Raw genomic sequence first — 23,551 nt, 5'->3', positions numbered from 1 at the left:
TGACGTTCAGGGATTTATTTTATACGCAAACTAAAGTGGCTATGACATTAGGTGTAAAGTTGCTGCAAAAGAGAAAACAAACGTCTTTGTCACTGCCAAAAATTCCAAATTCTTCTTACGCCTTTATAAAACGTTTGCAGAAGCGAAAGCGCCTCTAAGGGAAGAGTATGTGTATGATCTCGTACCCAGATCTCTTGAATGAGAGCTTACTCAGCAAGAGATCTGAGTATGAGATTACAATTTGAAGTTTTTTGTTTTGTACTAACTTGGAAATAATCTTATTATAATCGATAATATCGCACGAGGAACACACTTCACTTACAGTGCCCTTATATGCTTTCCTGATCATACACAATCCGCAGTTCGGTTTAGTTTTAAAATGCCTCTTGAAATCATCCATTAGTCTATTTTCAACAAAAATACCTCAAATATCTGTTACTCTCTGCTTCTATCTCTGGGGTGCTATTGGTAGGGAGATGTCACGTTACTCGATCAATGCACGTGACACTTAGAACGAGCGCCTGCCAAAATTTAGCTTGATCAATGACTAAAGATCGGCCTTTTCGTAAGCTATCAATCTTCCTTAAGGTTTCTGTGAAATCTGGTCAGAAGGCGTTTGCAATGAGTCAAGCTTATAGTATTTTGCACCTGCAGTGGCTCCTTAATTGTGAACATCATGGCAGAAAAATGCAAAATCATCTGCACCCAAACGGAGCCGAGGAATGGGTATTTAGTGACGGCATTATACAGAAAGTTAATGTGGATGGTTAGCGGACCATTAAAATCCCAAATGGACAGAGAGAGACACACACGAAATTCTATAAAGGAAGCAGAAGCAGGTTGTTGTTGGTTCTTGTTAGGGAATCAGTCTTGGACAGGTCAAGCTTTTACCAGGTTTTCGAGTCAAGAACCAAGTGGGAAAGTCTATCGCAGCCTACTCCTCAGCACTTCGCCAGTTTTAATTTCTGACAGCTAACCAACACCCCTTTCTCTATTGCTGAGTAGAGAAGAGAACTGAGAAATGAGACCTTCATCCCTAAGTGGACAAAGTAAGGACCCCACCTCAGGCTTGGGTCCGCGGGCCAATATTTAGAACTTTGCGACCGGCGTAACAGCGACATTTAAAATACGAGCTTTAGAGACGTTTGAACTAGAGATGGGCACATCATCGCCCATATTCCTTTACTCGAGATGCTTGTTTGTTTGTCCTAATCGCTCTGGCGGTTCAAAATTTCGTGACGTCACCAACGCGCAGCGCCATTGTCAGCGCAGCGCCATTTTCCCGACTTGAGGCAGTCACGAACACGTGCGATGAGGTCTGCTCGTTTTCCGCTTAATTTCAAGCCTCTACACTTTAAAGGGGAACTTCGGGGTATTTTTGAAGTAATTTTGTATTATTGACCGGTTTCTTCTGTCTCGATTTTGGTAACCCTTTTTGCTAGCCGTTCGTTTTAACGTAAATATGTTTCCTAAAGTGAGAACGAAAAAAGCGATTAGAATTCCGCCATCTTGGATGTTTATGAGTCGTATTAAATTGGTCAGCAGTACGCTGTTGCGTCAGATCGTCAATACCCTTTTCGCAGGACTTTCTAAAAGTAATAACACTTCGCACTGATACGTTTTTGGGATTGTAAAGCTAGTTTATTTTTAAGTTCGACGAAATGGTGAACTGCTGTGTTCCTGGATGTACCAATTACTCTGCTAAGACAACAAATGTGAGCTTCCATAAGATTCCATCGGACAAACAGCGGAGGAAAGCATGGCTGGAGAGAATTCGTCGCTTGAATATGCTGCTCTTACAATACAGCTATGTCTGTAGTGATCACTTCTCGGCAAACTGTTTTCAGTCGAATCTTCAAGCGAAGATCACTGGGCAAAAGTATAAACGCCGGCTAAAGGAGGATGCTGTGCCTTCTATATTTGACTATGCTTCACAATCTACTAAAAAGAGACCCCGATTGTCAAGCAAAAATCGCCGCGATCGACGAATGCATCAAGAAGTTAGTTAAAGCTTTTGTTTTGATTATTGCCATTTACGAGATGATTTCTTCAACCCAATATGTTACAATTTCTCACTCTCTGTGAATAAGAAAGGACCGTAATCTCATTCAAATAATTACATAGAAGGGCTTTGACCGACGACAGAGCATTTCTCGGCACCGAATTACAAAACGAGGTAGATAATAATTATTTATCGTGCTCCATGCATCTTCATACGTAATTGTACCTCCTCGACGCTAAAAATTCCCCATTTTGGACTATAAAACAGGCTCACTTTTTGTCCTCTCTGGATCAGGGGCTAGATATATAAATTTACATAAGTATTTTTCCAAAAGAAATAGAGTTTCCATAACAAACGAAGTATACTGTCATTGTTTCGTATCAGGATGTCGCGGAGTTACTGGCCGCTACAAACGATCAGAATGCTTCCACAGAAGGAGTATTAAGTAATGAGGAAGTTGTTGTTTCTGAAAATTCAGAATCCTTCTCTTGGAGTCCAACGAAGTGCGATGTTGGAATTCAGTGCTGTCTTCAACCTCTTACCCTCAAAAGTAAGGCAATACAAACAGAGTTTGAAGATGCTGCCATGACTACTAGACTTAGGACTAAGTCTCCCCCTCCGACCCAGGCAAATGCAACCGAAAAAGTTTCCCTACCGATAGATGAAACTACAACTGGCATTTTTCCTCTTTCAAAAACTTCATTCATTAATGCTGAAGGATGGAAAGTTAACAATGATCATAATTATGCTATACATGCTCCCCCATATGTAGTCTTTCCTACTTATGAAGATGACAGTTTCAGTGTTACCTCATGGTCCCCTCTGCCTGAGGTGGAAGTTGTGATACCTAACACTGTTACCAAAGAGAATGAGATGGATGAAAGTGATGATGACAATGATTATGAGGATGATGACTTTGAGGACCCAAATTGGTATTTGCCTCTAAATGTAAATAGTTTCACCAGAGAGGATGTCAAGGATGACACATTATTTGACGAAGAATCCAAGAGAGACTACATTACCCCAGACTCTGAAAAGAAATATGTTGTCTTTGAATCATCTATAAATAAATTGCTGATAAGGTGCCCCAGTTGTGGAGCTAGATATAATAATCGATTGTGAAAGGAAAAATAACTGGTAGCATGTTATCAGTTCAACTGAGTTGTAACAGTGGCCATACAGTAAAGTGGGATTCACAGCCAGTAGTGAAACGGAAACCCCTGGGAAATCTATTGTTATCTGCTGCTGTTTTGTTTACAGGTTATACTTTTACTGCAATCAGCCAGTGGGCATCATGCCTTAATCTTCAATTTTTCAGTGAAAGTGTCTTTTATGACACACAGAAAAAGTACTTGTTCCCTGTTTTTCATGAGGCATGGGAAGCTGAAAGTAGGAGGCAAATGGAGATTCTCACTGCCAGAGGTGTTGTTAATCTTAATGGCGACGGTCGCTGTGACAGTCCAGGCCATTCTTCAAAGTATGGCACTTACACTTTTATGGATAAGGACACTGGTAATGTGGTGGCATTTCAGGTGGTTCAGGTCACTGAGGTCACATCTTCTAATGCAATGGAGAAAGAAGGATTTACAAGGTGCATAGAAATGCTTTAAGGAAAAGATATCACCATCAGCAGGATTGCAACAGATCGCCATGTCTCTATCACCAGTTCCATGGCCAAAGATCACCCAAACATCAAACACCAATATGATGTGTGGCATCTCTCCAAGTGGGTGGTAAAGAAGCTGACTCAAGGCAAATCAAAGGGGATGTGAGGGCCTCTCACCATGGATACAATCAATCTCAAACCACCTATGGTGGTCTGCTGCAACCTGCAATGGTAATGTTTTGGCTCTTCAAGAAAAATGGAAGTCACTCTTAAATCACATCTGTAATAAGCACATCTGGTCAGGAAATACTCATTTCCACCAATGCTGTCATCAACAAATTTCTCCCTCTGAAGCCAAGAAAGTCTGTTGGCTTAAGCCAAACAGTCAAGCTTTCTTAGCTTTAGAGGAAGTGGTCCTAAACACTAAATTGTTGAAGGATATTGCTAAGATTACTGACTTCTGCCACACAGGTAGATTAGAGATATATCACTCCATGATGCTTAAGTATTGCCCTAAACGTGAGCATTTCTCATACCAGGGCATGGTTGCTAGGACCCAGCTTGCTGCTATTGACAATAATCACAACACTGGCCGTAGACAAGCTGTAATAAAGTCTGGAGCACAGGAAGGCCTGGCACGCTACAAACTTTGCTTTCCCAAGGCAAACAAGCGATGGGTTGTAAAACCCGTAACTGAAAAGAAATCCTACGAATATTTGAGAGATTTACTCGCTCAGGTTTTTCAACGATGTGAAGCGGGAAACAGAATTGCTCAACCAATACCTGTTCTTTTACCAAGAAATATAGCCGCAGAGCCAACACCTCCGAAGGCAGACATCATTGATAACCATTGTTCAAGATTTAATAGGTAAATTAAAAGCCACAAAGAATGTGTTTGTTTGGTGATTTAGCTCAAAGGGATTCTCATATATGTTCAAATTTTCTGTTTAAAAACTATATATTAAAGACATACTAGTTTACAGTTGTCAGAAGGAGCCCGGAGGTTGTTCATAGAAGTAGGAGAAACTAGATAGCTCTTCTTTGATAATCAATTCACTGATTTACTTTAGGTTATTGAATGTAATACAATATTCTATCACAAATCTCTATAGTTGAGAGAAGCACTTGCGTTCATCATTGGCAATTATATTTAAAGAAAAATTAATGAACTAACAAATGGAGCATATCACAAACAGAGTATTGGAAGGAGTAATGCAAAAATAACTAATTCTCTTAATCTGTAATCAGGCCTTTGTAGAAGGGTTCAATGGATTGTAAAATATATTATTGTACAACTCTGTACATCATGTCACTGCTTTAGTTAATAAGTAAGATAAAACTTCTCATCAAATCATTCGTCAGCATATCGAAAACCTTCAAAGGCAAACTCTTCTTCTGGCCCTGGTGGAGGATAAAAGTTTCGTATACACATAACTGCACATGATGGTAGAACTACCCTGATTTCCTTGCCCAGTATTCCCCAGCACCACCGAGCCAGCTCTCTGTAGGCACTATGTCGAAATAATTTATGTTCAGGGCCATCGTATGGATCTTTGTACTGTTGCTTGTACTGATACCAGACAGTCTGTAAGACCCACCTGTTTATGCAAACTGGATGAAAACCTGGATGCTGCGTAATGCATTTTGGTTCCTCTTGACATTCACCACTAGTTACTGCCGCAATAATTTTATTTTTCACTGCCGTTATTTCCTGACAGCAAATACAGGCCTCCACTCTTCCCATAACCTGGCAGTTGACACAAGTACACCTAGATTTTAGAAAATGCTCCGCGGTTAAAAAAAAAAATAAACTGACGCTGTCTCAGGGAATGAAATTTGTGTTTAGGCTCTTGGATTACATATTTTTATTGGTATGGACAGTGTATAAAGTATTCACTTACTTATACGTAGTTTGTACAAGGAAAAATAAATGCTGGTCCGAACGGGGATTTTGGGATCCTACCGCTTAGATCTTGTCAGTACTATTACAATCTTGACCTCGAAAGCGACACTGAAAGCTTTGAATCGTACACACACTGCATGAGATGAATGGTCTACTTAGTCGTACTGCAGGGCCAAATAAAACAAGATACCAGAAAAAAGGGTACAAACCTGAGTTAAGTATCTTTCATTCGTTCTGTTATTGTACGAATAAACTGAAAGCAGTACATGCACATTATCGTATGAAAACACCGCAGTCGCATGTTACATACCAGGCAGAATTTTCCAGTCGCGGATTTGTGTTTTCCTCCTCGCTTTCCTCGCCCGAAATGCTCTCGTTATCGCTCACGCTTTTATCTGAGTTCCTGCGTGGCTCAAACTGATAAGGCTGAATGGAAAAGCTATTCGTAGCACTTTCTTCGTCGTTAAAACTATCGTTAATAGGGGCAGACTCGGATAAATCCATATTTCGCATGTACACTAAACAAGTCCACACCTTCGAGTCTCGCCAGGATCATATTTCTTGACGATTTGACGTCACACGAATACACGCTGACCAATTCTGAGCAGGCAGTTAGCTTTCAAGATGGCGGAATTCTAATCGCGTTTTCGCTCTCACTTCAGAAAACATAACTAGGTTAAAACGAACGGCTAGCAAAAAAGGTTATCAGAAATCGAAACAGAAAAAACAGGCCAATAATGCAAAATTACGTCACAAATACCCCTGCGTTCCCCTTTAACCAACGCTTCAATTGTGTGTTTGTATAGTTCTCTGGGTCTTGCTCGAACTTTGAGCCAGGAACACCGTCGTTTTGATTTAAAATACGAGCTTCAGAGACGTTTGAACTAGAGATGGGCGCATCATCGCCCATATTCCTTTACTCGAGATGCTTGTTTGTTTGCCCTAATCGCTCTGGAGGGTCAAAATTTCGTGACTTCACCAACGCCCAGCGCCATTGTATTATTCCTTTAACTGCCGATTTCCCTTATGTAATACCTGTTTGACTGCCGATTTCCCTTATGTAATTCCTGTTTAATTGACCGCTCCTAGCCCAAATTTTGTTTAAAGTTATTTTTAACTTTTCCTGTATTTTACTATAAGTTACAACCGTTTGCTCGGTGAGTTCAGTTGATTCGTTGCCTTCCTGAGAGTGCCCTTAAAGCGGATTCTAAGCTATACTAGCTTTTGGTATGTTTCAGTATTTTATGTCTGTTTAAGCCCTTAGCTTAGCATGTAGTTGTTTCCATTTGTATTTTTGTAGTGATTTTTCGGGTTAGAATTTGCTTAGTTTAGCCACATACTCCTTTTATCTTACTACTGTATTTTATTTATTTACTCTGACCTTTGTCACACAGCATGTAATTTCTCTGCTTTATAAACTACAATTGTTTTCGTTTTAGCAGCTGTAATATTTTGCTTACCTGCTTCCAGTTCATTGTTGCTATGATTCCGATGTTTTCAGAACCAAATTATGAGTTCATTACACTAGTAATTTCATTTTCCCCTTTCACTGTTTTATACTGTATCAGCTCAAGTTGTAATATTAAGCCTAGCTCGTAGTCTTCGTTGAATTCATGCCTGGTATATTTTTGATAGTTTCTGTCACACAATTTCCTGTTTTCAAGTACTTTGTTTGTTTCTTTTCTTTACTGAATTATTTCTGTCTGTAGGTTATCCTTTAGTGTTAAGTACTTTCTCCTAATTCATTTTAATCTTGTTACATCACTTAGCTCATTGGAGCTTTGTTTTCTTATTTATTGTTTAGTGTCACTCGTTCCGGTTTTTTTTTTTTGTACCGTTGCATTTATTTGCTGTGTAATAAACTTGTAAATCTTCCCTCGGATCTTTTGTTCTTACGTCGACCGTTTTGGCCGTCTTACAAATACATCGCGTATGAAATATTTACGCAAGGAACGTCACATACCTCTTTCAAAAGTAGATACCAATGCACTTGTAATACTGCAAAGACTCTGCGTGGTTAAGTTAGCCGGTGGAAAGCCGCACGTCGAAAATCCGACTGCCTCTGACTTCATTTCGAATAGTTTCGAAATCGAAAACATGATGCTTTTTGACATTTCGACATTAAAAATCTCGTCGAGGTTTAATATCATAATATTGGTAAGAATTTAACCAGGATACGAGGCCAAGTCGTGCGATCGCCACAGGTTTTGTACAAAAACAATAACATCGTGTACTACGATCACAAAGCGTGAACACTGATCGATCCACCAAGTGACGCAATACAGGAAATTCGATACGGTTGTTATTCAGGTCGTACGGCACATGAAAATTGCAATACCTTTTGTTACCGTTTTATGGCAAACCAAGCGAAAGAATCATACCTAAATAATCGAAAGAGAGGCTTTTTCGAATACGGTGCCTCGCTGGTATTGCCTCTTCTGTGAAAAGGAAGGATCTTAGAAAGACTACGTGATTAGAAATGTCGTTATAAGGAAACAGGCAGAAACCGAGAAAACGCAGTATTTTATGACCATTACGCGCACAGCAAACTTCATTTCATTTCATGATTTTGATATTCATTGCCAACAGATGACCCCGCGTTAACTCGCACGCAATCGCGTATCTCTCGTGGATTCGTGGGCGCTAATCTGTGTAATTACATTGTGGTGTAATTAATGCGATGACATCCACCCAACACCTTCTTCCCCAAACCTCGGCATCAGTTTACGATGCCTGCTGAGAATTTTTTTCTTGAGCAAAGCTCGTCATGTTTATTTTAAATCCTTCGTCGACTAAGCCAAAGATAAAATCTATCTTAACTCGAAGTTGTTTACCGGTCATTTCTTTCAAATTTGGCTAATTTTCTCACGCTTAAATTATCATACACACTCAATAGAATGTATGATTTCAACTGATACTGTTTATCTGAAGAAGAAGACCTTCCCTACCCTCGAAAAACTGCGTTCAAAACATCAGGAACATTAATTTAGCGGACGGTACTTATTTACCCCGATGATGACCTAGTGTCGAAAACGTTTGGTTTTTACTTTTAAATTAAATTTTTGCTTTGTAAACGGCTCATTTTTAAACCCTTGCTAAGATTGAAAGGTTTTAAAATAATTTTTTTCTTTGAAATTCTGTCTGTTTGTTCTCAAAGTCATATTTCAGAGTATCCGGCGCGAATTGTGTCATACCGCTAGGATGAATTGCCTTAATTCAAAGGGGAAATTTCCCTTCTTAAGGCACATTACGCTACATTCACCCCTTCTAAAGAACAATAGGACTCGGTCAGAGCGCAAACTCAGTCGCCTTCCTAACACTGAGTGCAAGTTTCAGAATGAATTCCGTGATGTAATTGCGCATTCCGATGTATAAATCATTACGTTAATCAGTCTCATTGTACGCCGCCAAGAAACTTGAATTTCAAGGTAGGTATATAACAAGACTAACCACCATTTAGATGCATCTTTCTTGACAGAACAAGAAAGATCGCTACATGTTATCGCTTTCGAATCGATGTCCGTTGTTAGTCCCTTTTTAAACAGTCACAACAGAAAAAAGAAAGCAAATACCATAACCAAATACCGAGACGATGGCTCATCGCGGAAAACAAAAACATTTAAGTCTAACTTAAAGTAGAGTCAAAGGGTTGCATCCCTGAATATTGTCATCACTTTCGATTAACGGGTTGTATCCCTGAATGTTGGCGATGTTGAAGTTTATGTAAACTCTGTTTGGAAAAAGTTTCCACTTCAGTTCTTTCACACGTCCTAGATTGTTCCTGAATGGGTAAACATTAATAGTGGTAATATTAAATTAACTACATCGTTCGTTTACAACTGCTACAATGCTTCCGCAAATTGGGATTTGTCTTCTCATAAGTTTCTTTAGGATCCCAAGGTTAAGAGTTTTCAGTTTTCATGCGATGATTCTTCAACAACAAGTCGCAGGTTTCTGTCTTTTAAATCTACATTAATAAATGGTCAGACAAATAATTTCGTCTCGCCCGTCTCGTCTACATGTCTAATTGTAAATGTGGGGGTTTTCGGTGAAACGTGATTGGCTGTTTTTAATTGCCGTGACTCATGATTTTGAAAAGTTGAAAGCCGTGAACTGTGAAAGATATGCCAGTCGCGATACGTGAAACAAGATACTATTTTTCGTCATCTGCTATTACTAAAAAGAAAACGCATTTTTTCCGTGAAAAATTACTTGCCGAAAATATAAAATCTCTTGACCAAGCCTGTTGGGGCAAGATGGCCCTATTGGTCAGCGTTATATTGTTTTGGGATTTGTCAATTTGATGCCAAAAGCACAAAGATCAGTATGAAGGTTTGTAGCCAATGCTTCTCGGCCTACATCTCAAGCAAAAAAGAGACCCTGACTAAAATCAGCGAGAGAGCCCACACTACGCCATGAATTTTGGTCGGAGTATTCGCTGGTGCAACAGTTGTCTCTTAAACATCTCAGTGTGGATGTACAAGCACAGTTTAACTCATGCATTGTAGGTTTATTACATTTAGGACAAAATGTTATTACATTTAGGAAAGTTATTACAATTAGGACTTCAACAACAGTGTTCCTTAAACGTTTAACTGAGCGTTCCAGACGTTGGCTGACTTCGTCTTGACGGCTTTGCGTTTCATTGCATTGCGCGATTTCATCGTCTGGCGTATTTCATCAGTCATCCAAGGAGGTTGCGAGCCACGTACATGGATAGAACGCAAAGGGGCATGTTTGTTGCCAATATCCTTTAACAAATTTTGCATTGCAAACCAAGCATCCTCCAGAGAATCAAATAAATAAATTATGTTCCAGGGTAAATTGCGGAGGTCGGAAACAAATGTCAAAGGGTCAGAGTTCTTAAAACTGTGTACGTTCAGGACCTTCGGTTTAGATCTAGGCAGTTTACACGACTTTCTACAATATATCATGTAATGGTCACTAAGGGACAATTTAATTAGATCTTGCTCTGTAACACGATGAGAATTGGTGAAAATCATATCAATCAGGCTAGAAGATGTTGATGTAACCCTAGTATCTTCCTTGATCACTCGATTTAAACCGATATCACTCAAGAATTTGATAAATTGCTTTCCCTTGGCTGATTTAATTGGACAGTTGAAGTCTCCCAGCAGATATAATTGTGAAATTATTTGAATATATCAACAAAGTTGAAATGGTAAATTGGCCACCGTTACGACTATAAAAGCTGACGTTTCGAGCGTTAGCCCTTCGTCGGAGCGAATAGGGGAATTGTGGGTTGTGTCATAGTTAGTAGAGGGGACTGGTTATGAAACCCGGTAAACATCAGAGGCCGATGTCTTCGTTATGGTTTCCCTTTGTCACGTGATCTTGACCGTGCACATGGAAAATCAACATGGAGATCGGAGTGACGTGAATGTGCAGAGACTCACGCTGTATTTCGCCAGATTTTTAGCTTAGATTCATCGCGGTTCGATAAGTGTTATAGCTACACTACTCATTAGTCGTCATGCTTGGAGATAACTGCGCTGTGTTTGGCTGTGGGAGTTGTAGAAGAACGAAAGGGATCGGTATTTGGAAGCTGCCTGCAGCGAAGGACGAGGCAAGCAAGAAGTGGCGGGACGATTGGTTGAGTGAAATCACAAAGGCGCATGAGATCGACCATGAATTTCGAAAAAGGATCGAAAACGCCAAGGTGTTTACCTGTGAAAAACACTTCGACGTAGAAGTGTAGTGTTCGGAGAGACAAGAATAGAGTCAATTGCAATATTAATGCAACTAGTTTAATGGCGGATGTACTAACAACAACAACGCACGAGGTGAGTCACGTGCTTAGCATACGTCATAACATTCCTCCCTTCCTTAGGAAAAGTATCAACGAACACTAAATAATAAAACGTCAGAGTTCCTTTGGACAGTCTCAAGCTCACTAAGGAACTTGTTCAATAAGGCGTTTAGGCGGTCTTCGGTCACGAACTGGGTAGCGTCTCTCTGGAAAAACAGTCTGGTCACGTCGGTCAGACTTCTTGTATGAAACGGCTGCTTCTTGATTTACAAGATCCCTTGGTTGTTCTGGGGCTGGTTTCGCCTCCGTGGCACGAGGTTGACTCTGGTTGGGTGTTGGTTCACTATGTGAAGGAACGTGTCCTACTGTGGTGACGGGCGTTTCAGTTGGCGAATATGCTGCTAAAGACTGAGGCACATTCACTTCCCAATCCTCTGATTGTTCCTGCTTATGGGGTTGAATCTTCGTTCCTGGGAGGTCTTTCAACTGATCGATATGTCGTTTCCAAAATAACTCCTTTACCTGTACACGATAAGTCACAAGTCCTAACTTGGCAACTACCACTCCCTTGACCCAAGGATCTTGACTCTTCCTGTAGTCTTGTACCAAGACTGGATCTCCTACACTAAGCTGTCTCTTGGGCGCAGTAGGTTGTAACTTGGAGGGTTTAGATACTTTCTTTCGAAGATCTGGTCGTAAAAGATCTAGACGTGTCCGTAGTCTTCGGTTCATCAGCAATTCAGCGGGCGTACATCTTGTTGCCGTGTGCGGTGTAGTGCGATAGCTCAATAAGAATGAACAAATCTTCTGTGATATGGTACCAGGCTCACTTTTAGCTGCTTTCATCGCTTGTTTAAAGGTTCTAACTGCTCTCTCCGCTTCGCCGTTAGATGCTGGATGGTATGGCGCGCTGAGGATTTGTTTCACATGATTGTATCTTAGGAAATCTTTAAACTCATTTCGTTTAGCAAAATAGCTTTTCAAATTGCCTGAAACCTCCGACTTGTCCGGCCATCCATAAAGGGTGAAGTGAATGACTCTCGATAACACTAGGTCTCGGGCTGCATCTTCCCGAAGCCGTTTAGAATTGATTGGAACTCTAGCAACTTAGATCCTGTTGACTTCTGCGGATTCTTCGTCAATGTGTAAGCCAACGTCTGTTCCTTTACACGGAAGTCTTGATAAGGCGTCTGCATTCTCATTCTGCTTTGATCTGCGGTACTTGATATCATACTGGTAAGCTGAAAGCTGGATTGCCCACCTTTGAATCCGTGATGCAGCTACGGCTGGAATCGCCTTCTTGGAACCAAACAATAACGTTAGGGGCTGATGGTCTGTCAGAAGGGAAAATCTGCGGCCATACAGAAATTGCTGGAATTTGCGAATACCGAAAATGATGGCTAGAGCTTTTTTTTCAATTACCGAATAATTTCGTTCAGATTTGGATAAAGATCGCGAGGCGTAAGCAATAGGACGCTCAGTTCCATTAGCAGTGATGTGTGAAATTACTGCTCCCGGGCCTACTGGTGAAGCGTCTACGGCTAACTGAACTTCAAGCTTGGGATTGTGATGAACTAACACTTTTGAAGAAGCCATAGTATCTTTAAGAGCTTGAAATGATACTTGACACTCCCTATTCCAACACCAGGGTGTGTCCCTCGATAGTAACTGGTTCAAAGTACTGACCAATGTTGACATGTTTGGGATGAATTTGCGATAGTAGTTTACCAAACCTAAAAATGATTGCAATTCTGTTCGATTCTCAGGTTCACAAACTCCAAGGACTGCTTGAACTTTGGCTGGGGGAGGATGTATACCTTCCCGATCCAACACGAATGCAAAATATTCCACTTCAGGTTGCATAATCGCACACTTAGAAATTTTAAACTTAGCTCCACATTCTTCAAATTTCTTGAGAGTATGGTGCAATTTCTCGATATGCTGCTCATCGTTTTGACCAGTGACGATCAAATCATCCAATATTCCGCCAGTGTGGGTCAGGCCATCTAGCATTTTGTCAATCATCTGTTGGAATATTGCAAGTGCAGCTGCCACTCCAAATGGTAGTCTAGTGTACCGGTATAAACCTAAGTGGGTATTGATGGTGACATAGGGTTGGGACTTCTCATCCAGGACTACTTGCTGGTAGGCATGACTGAGGTCTAGCTTAGTAAATAATTCACCTCCATTCAACTTTGTGAATAATTCGTCTGGTGTCGGCATAGGGTACTCTGGGACATCTAAGTAAGGGTTAATGGTGAGTTTGAAATCGCCACAAATTCTCACTGTTTAAGAACGGGAACAATTGGTGTGGCCCAATCCGAGCTTTCAACTTTTTTTAATACTCCTTCTTTCACCAGGCGCTTCAGCTCCTTTTCCACCTTCTCCCTGAGTGCGTAAGGCATCGGACGAGACTTGAAATACTGAGGTGTAGCATTCTCTTTCACTTTGAGCTGAGCTGTGAATCCAGTAATGGTACCTAGTTTACCATCAAACAATTTGGGGGTACTCAATGAACTACGTCTTCTAACTTGGGTCTTGGTTGGTTAGCTTGTCGAACAGCATTAATGCGGTGCCAGTTCAACTTAATCTTTGACAACCAATCTCTTCCCATGAGAGCAACACCTTTCCCTTTAGTAACTATAATGGGTAGGTCAAGTTCTTGGGAGCCATACTTAACATTAACAGCAGTTTCTCCATACACTGGTATCGAATGCCCAGAATAGCTCCTTAAAGTCACGTTAGACTTTTGCAAAGGAACTGAGCCCAAATCTTTTTGCCATATTTCTTCAGGGATCACAGTCACTGCAGCTCCTGTGTCCAATTCTAATTTACAGGGAACATTATTGATATTAAGCGATATCAATATTTCATCCGATTTCTTTTTTGAGGAATTTCTCACAGAAAACATAGGCCATTCACGGTGATATGCGTCACCGGAGTTTTCAGGATGTGAGGAGTCAGAAGCCTCACTACCAGAACCACTTCCAGTGCCTAACAACTTAATTCTTGAATCTTTTTTCTTCTTTCCCTGTTTACATTTTTGTGGCTTGGGTTTACCTTGGGTTGGGGATTTCGCAGACTTCTTCTGCAGACATTGTGGACTGATGTGCCCTTTTCGTTTGCATATGTGACACTCGGAATCTTTATGAAAACACTTTTCAGGTTAATGATTTCGCCTACCACAACGAAAACATGGATCATGTACCTCCACCTTCCGAACGGGTTTAGGCTCACTAGAAATCTCGAATATTTCCTTGTCCGTCAACTCCATGCCAACGGCGATATCTACTGCTTTCTTTAGTGTTAAATCTGCTACTCCTAATAATTTTCTTCGAATCGTTTGTGAGATAATGCCACACACCAGTCTATCCCTCAATGTTTCATCGCGATATGCCCCAAACTCACAAGTTTCTGCTAATTTTTGCAACTTAGCTAAAAACTCACGAATTGACTGACCTTCCACTTGATTGTACTTGTGAAATATGTACCTTTCGGCGATGATAATTGGTTTCGGCGTCAAATGTCGGCCCATAACTTCTACAATTTCCGTGAACGATAACTCCGTCGGTTTAGTCGGCGTAGTTAAACTCTTTAACAAAGCATACATCTTCCCACCAATCGAGGTAAGTAAACTGGCTGCCTTTTTCTCGTTGGGAACATTGTTCACTCCAAAGAACATCTCCAAACGCTCCACGTATGTCGACCGCTCTTCCACTTTCGGGTCAAAATTCTCCATTTGTCCGAAATAACCTGCAACTGGAGCACTGAATGAAGCTGCACTCGCTCCTTCGACTTCGACCTCGGTGGTATTATCTCCCCCGGGCATGTTACTTAATCCCGTAACTCGTCGCCAAAATTTGTAGTGTTCGGAGAGACGAGAATAGAGTCAATTGCAATATCAACGCAACTAGTTTAATGGCGGATGTACTAACAGCAACAACGCACGAGGTGAGTCACGTGCTTAGCATACGTCATAACAGAAGATTTCGAAATATGTAAGTACGGCTACGATATAATTTTACAGTAGAAATTGAAGACATGTGCTCTCGCTTTCCATAAGGTTTTGTTTATTTACGATCTCTCTGGAATTTTCTTGAAGGTTAATTTTCATCTTTCTTAGTTGTGTTTTACTTTATTTTCAAATGCAGTTCAAACGGCGAAATGACGAAGAAGAAACCACGATTCGGCGCCATCCCAACCTTAAACATGCCAAGGAAAAGTCACGAGTCTGCAAGGCCTATACAAAGACCTGCTAGATCGGTTGTCAAGGAGCACGATCAACAAGCCAAGGCATGTTACAAGTCGTTTGGTGAATTGTGCCAGCGAATCACTGGCTTGAAAACTCTGAAAGGGTGGAAATTGAAAACTATGTCAGACAGACTCATCCTGAAAAAGATTGTAGAACCTTTCCTTCTCCCAGAAGTAGAAATACGATCGATGACAGTCTCGCATACACTGTGAAAGCTTTTGGTTGTTTTCTTCCTGAAGATCATCCCCTCTACGTTACTCACCGGCGTTCAGTCAGAAACATTTCAGTATGTGAAATTGTAAGAGAGCTAGAGTGCTATAAACTTTGTTGCGGTGTGGAAGTCAGTGAATTAACAAGCCAGCTGTTTCCCATAAATAAAGACCCACCTCAGGCATGTGAGCAGAGTGAGCAGTTTCCCAACAAAGGTTTCTGGAGGTCAAATGACTGCCAGCTCATGTGCAAAAAAGAAGTCGTGGAAGGTGTATGCCCACAATGTTTGTAGTACCTGGTTTTCTCAAGAAAGACCATAAAAGCAAAGGAAAGGCGGCTCTCCAAACCTGCAAATGTCAAGGCACCAGTATCAAAAACTGATCCGGAAAGAATTAAACTGACATTACAAGAACAAAGACTGAAATGCGCTGAACTTGAGCAAGAGGTAAATGAAATGTGAGCAGCAATTGTCAAAACAAACATTGAAGTGGACCATGAACTTAGCAACGACTTCGCTAAAATCTTTGATGAGACTGATGACAAAATTACTCCTTTTATGAGCCTTTTCTGGCAGCAACAGAAGAAACTGTTCTCCAGCAGTCGTATTGGGGTGCGATACCATCCGATGATCATCAGGTTTTGTCTTTCACTTGCTGCTAAGTCACCTTCATGCTACGAAGAGCTTAGAAATAGTAAAGTGTTGGTACTCCCAAGTCAGCGACGCCTGAAAGATTATCGAAATGTCATTCGGCCACAACGTGGATTCCAAGAGGAAATTGTTCAGGAGTTGAACTCCTTAACTGACACATACTTTGATGTTGAAAGATATGTGGTTCTTTTGTTTGACGAAATGAAAGTCATGTCAAACCTTGTTTTGGACAAGGTAACAGGAGAACTGATTGGTTTTACTGATCTTGGAAGCTTGGAACTGAACTATGCTGTTTTGGAAAAAGTCAATGTTCTGTTTTGGAAAAAGTCAATGAAATTGCAACACATGCCCTTGCCTTTCTGGTTTGTGGAGTTTGTACTGACCTCAAGTTCTGCCTTGCAATTTTGCCACCACTGGTGTTACTTCTGCGCAACTTAAGCCCTTGTTTTGGAAAGCGGTTTGTATTATAGAAACTAGTTGTAGTCTGTGGGTCACTGCTGCCACATCTGATGGTGCTTCACCAAATAGGAGGTTTTACCACCTTCACAAACCCCTTGATGGAGATGCTGGCACTGATTTGTGTTATTGTGCAATTAACATCTTTGCACCGCATCGCTTTGTCTACTTCTTCTCTGATGCCCCGCACCTAGTCAAAACAACATGGAACTGTCTCATACACTCTGGATCTGGAAAATGCACGCGATATATGTGGAATAATGGGCAGCATTTATTGTGGCAGCACATCACAGAGATTTTCTATCAGGATTTAGACAATGGCTTGAAGCTGTTGCCTAGGCTGTCATATGAGCATGTAAACCTGACCCCGTATTTTGTCATGCGGGTGAATCTTGCTGCAAAAGTCCTGAGTGCATCAGTTGCTGCAGTTCAGAAGACGTTTGGACCTCCAGGCACAGCAGGAACTGCAAAACTCTGTGAAATGATCGATGGCTTCTTTGATTGTCTCGATGTGAGAAGCATGGCAGAGCATCAGAGAAAGCGCAAACCATTCTTGGCTCCTTATACTTCTGTTAATGACGAAAGGTGTGTTGTTGATTTTTTTTAAATTTTGTTTAATTTATAAAGTATTATTTAGCAAAATACAATGTGAACCCTGGGTATAAAATCATCCATTGTTAATGGTTTCTAAATATATAATACTTCATTCAGAATTTACAAATCCTGAAAAGGAGGGCCCAGAGGTTATCCCTATTAAAGGGCCTTCTACCTAACTACATTTAAATATGATAAAATACTATTTTTTAATTTTACAATGGGGGTTTTTATCAGAATATTTATTTTGCTTTAAAAAGCTTCTGTTTAATTAGCAAATCAATAAATGCTGCTTTGGTGCATTTTTGTAATGGAGTACATATTATGTGGAGGTATCTTTTACTTTACTAATTGCCTTATTCATGTCAAGAAACAGTAATTAAAGACGTTTCTTTTATTTGCTAGATTTGCATGGTTGATGGAGTTCCTAGACTATCTGAGGACTTGGAAAGAGAACGTTGACAACAGACCGGGTAACTTCACCCAGAATACCAGAAAGCGAATGTTTCTCTCATGGCAGACATATGAGGGCTTCTGCATATCTGTACATTCTGCTGTCGAGGTGACAAAATTCTTGCTCCAGGAAGGGTTTGAAATTGTCCTCACAGAACGGTTCTGCCAGGATCCAGTAGAGGAGTACTTCGGGGGCCAGTGGAAACTGGGTAGACGCAGTGACAACCCTGATTTAAAAACATTTGGGTATAACAGCAACACACTAAGAATGCAGAGAACAGTGTCCTGTCAGAGTGGCTATACAAGGGGCCGAAAGGACAAGACACGAGCCTGGGAACAAGTTACTGATGTTAAGTTACCATGTAGAGAAAAACTGAAACTGTAGTTAAGGAGAAAGCTGGGATGCAATATCTTGGCGGTTATGTTACACTAGTTGATGACCAATTAACTTTAAGGGCCAAGTTAATTCTTTTTTACGAAAGGAACTTTATTTAGACACAGTCCTTTTGTTGTCACTACAAACTCCTACCCTTGTAACTGCATTGAAAAGTCAAATGAAATATGTAGATGGTTACAATTTGGTAATGACAACAAATTGAAAGGAACATTGCTTTCTGTCATTGTTATGTGAACGTGCACTAAAAAATCTTCATCAACTGACATGAGATAATTGTATCTATAATACAAAATGTACACTTATGCTATGTGATTAATATAATCTCCTCAATGATGAATTGACTTAATTGACTGACAACCCAGTTTTTATATTATGACTGCTTTCAGTAGAGTGTTTTTGTTGCTTAGAGTATGCCAGCAAACAGTCAGCAACTTTGGTTGCAAGTAGTGTTGCTGCATTCCTAGAAAGTCCACTGAAGAATCGGGTTGACTTTACAGTAACTGTTGCATAATATTTGCCATAAAACTTTTCTGCATCTCCATTTCTTGTATATTCTTCATAGATTGCTTTTATAGCAGAGAATTCATTGCCGTCTTCTTGTAGCTGTTGGTATGAGTAATTGTTGAGCTCCTTCCTTAAATTTTCTGCAAAAACTTTCCTTTCCTTAACACTGCGGAAAGCACGGTCAACTATTTCTACAAGAACACTCGGGCTCAGCTGTTGCACCTGCTCCAATCCTTCCCGTTGATTGTTGTGTTTTGCAGCCCCGTATCTGTCATAACCTCCTCTTGTTTTGTATTTCTTTCCGCAGTCATGACAAACAATTTCTTGACGCTGAGCCTACAGAGATATTACAAACATCACCATTGTAAAATAAATAAACTACTTAAGAGTTTAAAAATAAAAATTCGTTGGCCACTTTTTTCGATCAAGAGAGTATCGTGAAGTCGCGAAGCTCTATCGATTACAAGGTTTACCACTTAAAATAATTTCGACAAATCACTACATTCCGGAGATTTGAGCTCTTTAGAAGCTTTTTATAAGTCTTCCTTGTTTCGCAGGAGCCCTAAAGAAGATTGCCTTTGAAGAAACGGCAATATATAATCATGGTTTATACTCGAGCGTTTGTTGAATTTCGTTTGTACACGCGTCGAGTAGCCCATCTGTGGCAAATTTAAGCTCAGTAGTGCAAAATTACAACTCGAAATTGCAACGTTTTCAACTTACATTTCTAACTGCGACGGAAAATTGTTCCTCTACTTCGTCATCGTCTTCCAAAATACCGAAGATCGCCTCAAAATCTTCTCACCACACGAACAGATCGTCTATACCGTCCGCCATCTTGAATGAACTTGTGCACGGTCAGAATCACGTGACGGGACTGTTCAACATCGCCGACCGCGCTATTGTCTAACCCTTTGATGTTTACCGGGTTTCATAACCAGTCCCCTCTACTAACTATGGTTGTGTGTGCTTTTAAAAGCAGAAAAAGGAGCCACGTGATTGGTGGGAACATGGCAACGAGAAAAAATTCTGATATAATTCTGAGTTCACTAAGTCCACTTCGTCCGGGAGATTCTTGAAATTGGAATAGAAATTGGAGTCACTCGGTGGACGATGAATACTGCCAATAAAAAGAGGACGGGAACGTTGTCATTTCAGAGTACATGTCAAGTTCACTGTTGTATAATGAAGTACGATTGTATGAAAAGCGCTCATGTATGTAAATTACTGTTCCACCTCCTTTTCTAATTCTGTCATGACGCTCCAAATTATAATTCTCAATTATAATTTCCTCGTTTGAAATCGAGAAATCTAGCCAAGTTACGATGTCAGGCCTGTTAGAACAAACGAAGAGGCGAAGTTCATCGATGTTTCTCAGGAGACTTCTGACATTTAAATGAACCATTTTAAGGCCTTTTACACGCTTCAATGGGCTGTCAACGGCGGTAGAATTTAGATTTCCATCCATCACTGTTCCATTTCTGGTTGAGCAAAGTGTAGAACGACCAGGGTTTAATTCAACATTATAAGATTGCAAAAGAGTTGTGGTTATCAGGTACTTGTTCAAAGAAATGCCGTGATGTATTGACGAAGCCTTAGAATTGCAACGTTGCTTCACCAATTAAGTAAGGACAAAAGGATTACGCGTACCTACGAAGCGATTTAGCCAGAATGGATGGGAAAACGGGGCGTCTCTCGGATCGATGCGGCGGAATTTGGAGACTTTTGCCGCTCCAACGGGTTAGGTAATAGCTAAGCGCTCTCGCGGGTGCAAATTTGAGGGAGGTCGGTCAACTGTTGTGGAATTTATCGGCCTTCCGAGTGGCGACGGTTGGTGTTCGGGACCGGTTGACGTTTACAGCCCTGTGTTTTTCTGTACACGGTTATTGACTGGTAACACCGCACACTTTACAGAGAAAGTCGCCAAAAAAGCGGTAAAAAGACCGTAAACGACAGAGCAGCTACGGATAAAAAGGCCGGGTAAAGGGACTTCAAAAGATATATTCCTCGTTTTTATTATCCTTTTAAATTTTTTCTTATTTTTTTTTTTTAATTTTTCCTCTTATACAGTTGACTGGTAACACAGCACGCGTTACAAAAGTCGCCAAAACAGTGTTAAAGCGACCGTTGGCAACAAAGCGGCTACGTAAAAAAGGTAAGGAGACTTCACACGTTTTATTCCACGCTTTTATTTTCCTTTTTAATTTTTTCGCAATTTTTTTTTTACAATTTTCCTTTTTTCAACGGCCCACGCTCACTCTTGAAATTCCATCTTAATACAGTAGAACCTCGATTTAACGAAGTGCCAAGGGACTGGGGAAACTGGTTCGTTATATCGAGGTTCTGTGACATACATTTTACTGTAACTTAAGCCAGGCTGAAACTGAAGTATAATTCGTTATATAGAGGTTCGTTAAATCGAGGTTCCACTGTATGTTAGGTATTGAACTTTAGACCCAACTCGCACACAGTACGCTTGGGCCGCATGTGGTTTTTATTAACTATTGCAGAGCTTACCTTGAAAAACGTTTCGTCGACGACGGAGCGTGCAATTGGATTTAGATTCGTCCGTAAGAAACCTGTTCAATTTGGGAGTTTCTCCTTCTGAAATGCTCTTTTTATGATAGAAATAATAACACCGAAGATAGTATAAAGATTTCTTTAGAGGGTGACATAACTCCAACGGTTTCCGTCAGGGGAAATGGTCAAGTGCCTACTCTCAGGAGTGGGAAGAGGAGAAGGATGGCACCTTAAACCAGTCTCCCATAGGAGTAAGTAGGTCGTCGCCAAGGTAAAGCGTTTTCAGAAATAGGTGTATGCGCATTTTATCACTCCGTGACGATTAGTGAACGCTCTGCATGTGAATTTCTTTTGCAGTTCAAGAAAGAATAATGAAATCAGACGACTACGGTATAATTTTCCTATTGCCACCTGTTATCGTCTGTTATGTTCCTATGATGGCCCTCTTTGTGATGATGAAATACTATAGACCTCAACTGGATCGTATCAGTCGCTGCGTCGTCACAAACGCATTTTCGGATATTTTCAAGATGAAGAAGAAGAAAACTTGTTGTCGTAGAGGAACGCAGTGGCTGTTTAAGGAAGTTAATTTGACAGAAAAGGAGGCCATCTTATCCAAAGTCCGGACCAGATTTTTGATCCTGTTTATTACGATGTTAAGCGCTGTACTGAATACATTTTGGCAGCTCCTTGTGCGGGATGTAAGCTACGACTGCGATGAAGACGACTTCACCAAAGACTGCTTCGAACGGAAATATACTTGGGAGTCACTGGATCCCCTAAACTGTAGCAGCGCTACCGTTCAAGATTTGATTCGAAATGGAACCATACAAGTCATCTACAACAAAATCGTCTTCAATTTTGGACTGGCCACCGGTGTAGGTTATGGCTCACTCAGGCTTTCTCTATTCTCCATTAATGTGGGTACAAGTCTAATGCTGAAGATTAAGGAAACGAAGACTCTACGATGTGTGCAAGGTATTGGCGTATTCCTTCTTCTCTGTGCTATGACGTCGCTTATAGTTGTTGCATCAGTCATTCCATCGGTTGATCGCTTTTTGACAGATAACTTGAGTGCTGCTGCTCAGATTATGGTAACAGCAGTCACTGCAATGGTCTTCCTTTGCCTCATTCCCTGGAAGGAGATAATCGACTGAAACGTACAGAGGGAGAACCCGTAATCCATGGCCTTAGTAGTAATCAAATACTACGCTCAGGTATATATATATCTACACCAGTTCAGACTTGAAACTGTAGAAATACATTAATCATTCAACGAGAACGGAAAACAGCATTGTCTTCCTATGTAGCTTTCAGGTTATCTGCTAATTCGTGATTTATGCAGACGCCAGTTTGAATCTGGTTTGAATAATGTGTGATATATATGAACGGCGTAGTTGTTGAAATAGCGCTTCCCATAGCTTCACGCATTTAGTACAAATTTAGTCAGTTCAAATTTGATATTCATAGTAGTTATGTATTGGAACGACAACATGTAGAGCTATTTTGGTTTTTTTTGTTTAGAGTAGATTTCTTAGTTACGTTTCAACCTGTTTTTATATTGCCTGGCGGGGGGCGGGGGGGTAAACAAAACCTAGTTGTTAGGCAATGTGCCATAGAATCTCTTATAATTATAAGACACGTATCGCTACCTTCGTTCGATTGTTGCTTTGTTCTTTGTTCAGATAAATAACATGAATTCTCTATCTCTCTCTAGGCGTAAAGCGCACCACTTTTGTAATCTTTTGTATCTCAAGTTTTGACTCGTTGAGGAATGCTGAAAAAGTCGTAATTAAAGTGTGCATGGGTCTATCAGTGTTTCGTTCGTGTTATGTTAAAATTTCAAAGAACTGACGCATTTTACTATTTTATATTAACTTTTCAAAAGCGAAATGTAACCTTTGTGGCACCCTTTGGGGTAAGGGTGCATTTTAAAGGGTAATTGGCATATTCCACGGCAATTAATCGATAGCTCGATAGCTAATACACACCACTAGGTTCTCTTAACTACCTCGACAATTTTAAAACCAGTTTTATGCACGTTTCAAAAAATCAGGTAAATGTACATGCCCTTTCATCCGTAGTCGGGATTGGGAATTCAATTCAAGCCCTTGAAATGGAGTTTTGAACTTGACAAGTCCACTACGACTTTGTCACTCAACATTTCGAGCTAAAATTTTTATGGCATGTAGTCCCATGTCAACTATTTATGCTGGCAAAGTTTCAGCTTTTTAC

General features: G+C 40.5%; 2 protein-coding genes, 1 non-coding gene and 2 pseudogenes across 3 annotated transcripts; 4 read left to right on the top strand and 1 right to left on the bottom strand.

Annotated features, from left to right (window-relative positions):
* Window positions 1–2,347: 2,347 nt before the first annotated feature.
* Window positions 2,348–4,645, top strand: LOC148718126 (uncharacterized; annotated as a pseudogene).
* Window positions 4,646–4,738: 93 nt separating this feature from the next.
* Window positions 4,739–6,526, bottom strand: LOC148718125 (P2X purinoceptor 7-like). Its single transcript, XM_088742961.1, has 2 exons — window positions 5,822–6,526; window positions 4,739–5,377 (listed from the first exon to the last, which is right to left on the bottom strand). Exons 1-2 carry the CDS (start codon window positions 6,022–6,024, stop codon window positions 4,960–4,962), a joined length of 621 nt encoding a protein of 206 aa, XP_088599087.1. The 5' UTR covers window positions 6,025–6,526; the 3' UTR covers window positions 4,739–4,959.
* Window positions 6,527–10,883: 4,357 nt separating this feature from the next.
* On the top strand, window positions 10,884–16,203 carry LOC148718124 (uncharacterized; annotated as a pseudogene).
* A 582-nt stretch (window positions 16,204–16,785) lies between these two features.
* On the top strand, window positions 16,786–18,445 carry LOC111329330 (uncharacterized). The gene is made up of 2 exons (XM_022933993.2): window positions 16,786–17,433; window positions 17,848–18,445. Exons 1-2 carry the CDS (start codon window positions 17,099–17,101, stop codon window positions 18,278–18,280), a joined length of 768 nt encoding a protein of 255 aa, XP_022789728.1. The 5' UTR covers window positions 16,786–17,098; the 3' UTR covers window positions 18,281–18,445.
* Window positions 18,446–21,166: 2,721 nt separating this feature from the next.
* On the top strand, window positions 21,167–23,128 carry LOC111329340 (uncharacterized). The gene has a single exon (XR_015994358.1). It is a non-coding gene; the product is annotated as an uncharacterized LOC111329340 (transcript).
* The last annotated feature ends 423 nt before the right edge of the window (window positions 23,129–23,551 follow it).

Source organism: Stylophora pistillata, chromosome 13 (assembly GCF_964205215.1).
Source record: "Stylophora pistillata chromosome 13, jaStyPist1.2, whole genome shotgun sequence".
NCBI lineage: Eukaryota > Metazoa > Cnidaria > Anthozoa > Scleractinia > Pocilloporidae > Stylophora > Stylophora pistillata.
Note: the sequence above shows the minus strand (reverse complement) of the source record. Positions and strands in the feature narration are given on the sequence as shown.

Bases quoted from the DNA above. Each gene is read 5' to 3' on its own strand.
- LOC148718125 (XM_088742961.1), bottom strand. From the start codon at position 6,024: ATGCGAAATATGGATTTATCCGAGTCTGCCCCTATTAACGATAGTTTT. The intron at 5,378-5,821 runs GTATGTAACATG...TCTAAAATCTAG, and splicing joins CGACTGGAAAATTCTGCCTG to GTGTACTTGTGTCAACTGCC.
- LOC111329330 (XM_022933993.2), top strand. From the start codon at position 17,099: ATGTGGAATAATGGGCAGCATTTATTGTGGCAGCACATCACAGAGATT. The intron at 17,434-17,847 runs GTGTGTTGTTGA...TTTATTTGCTAG, and splicing joins ACTTCTGTTAATGACGAAAG to ATTTGCATGGTTGATGGAGT.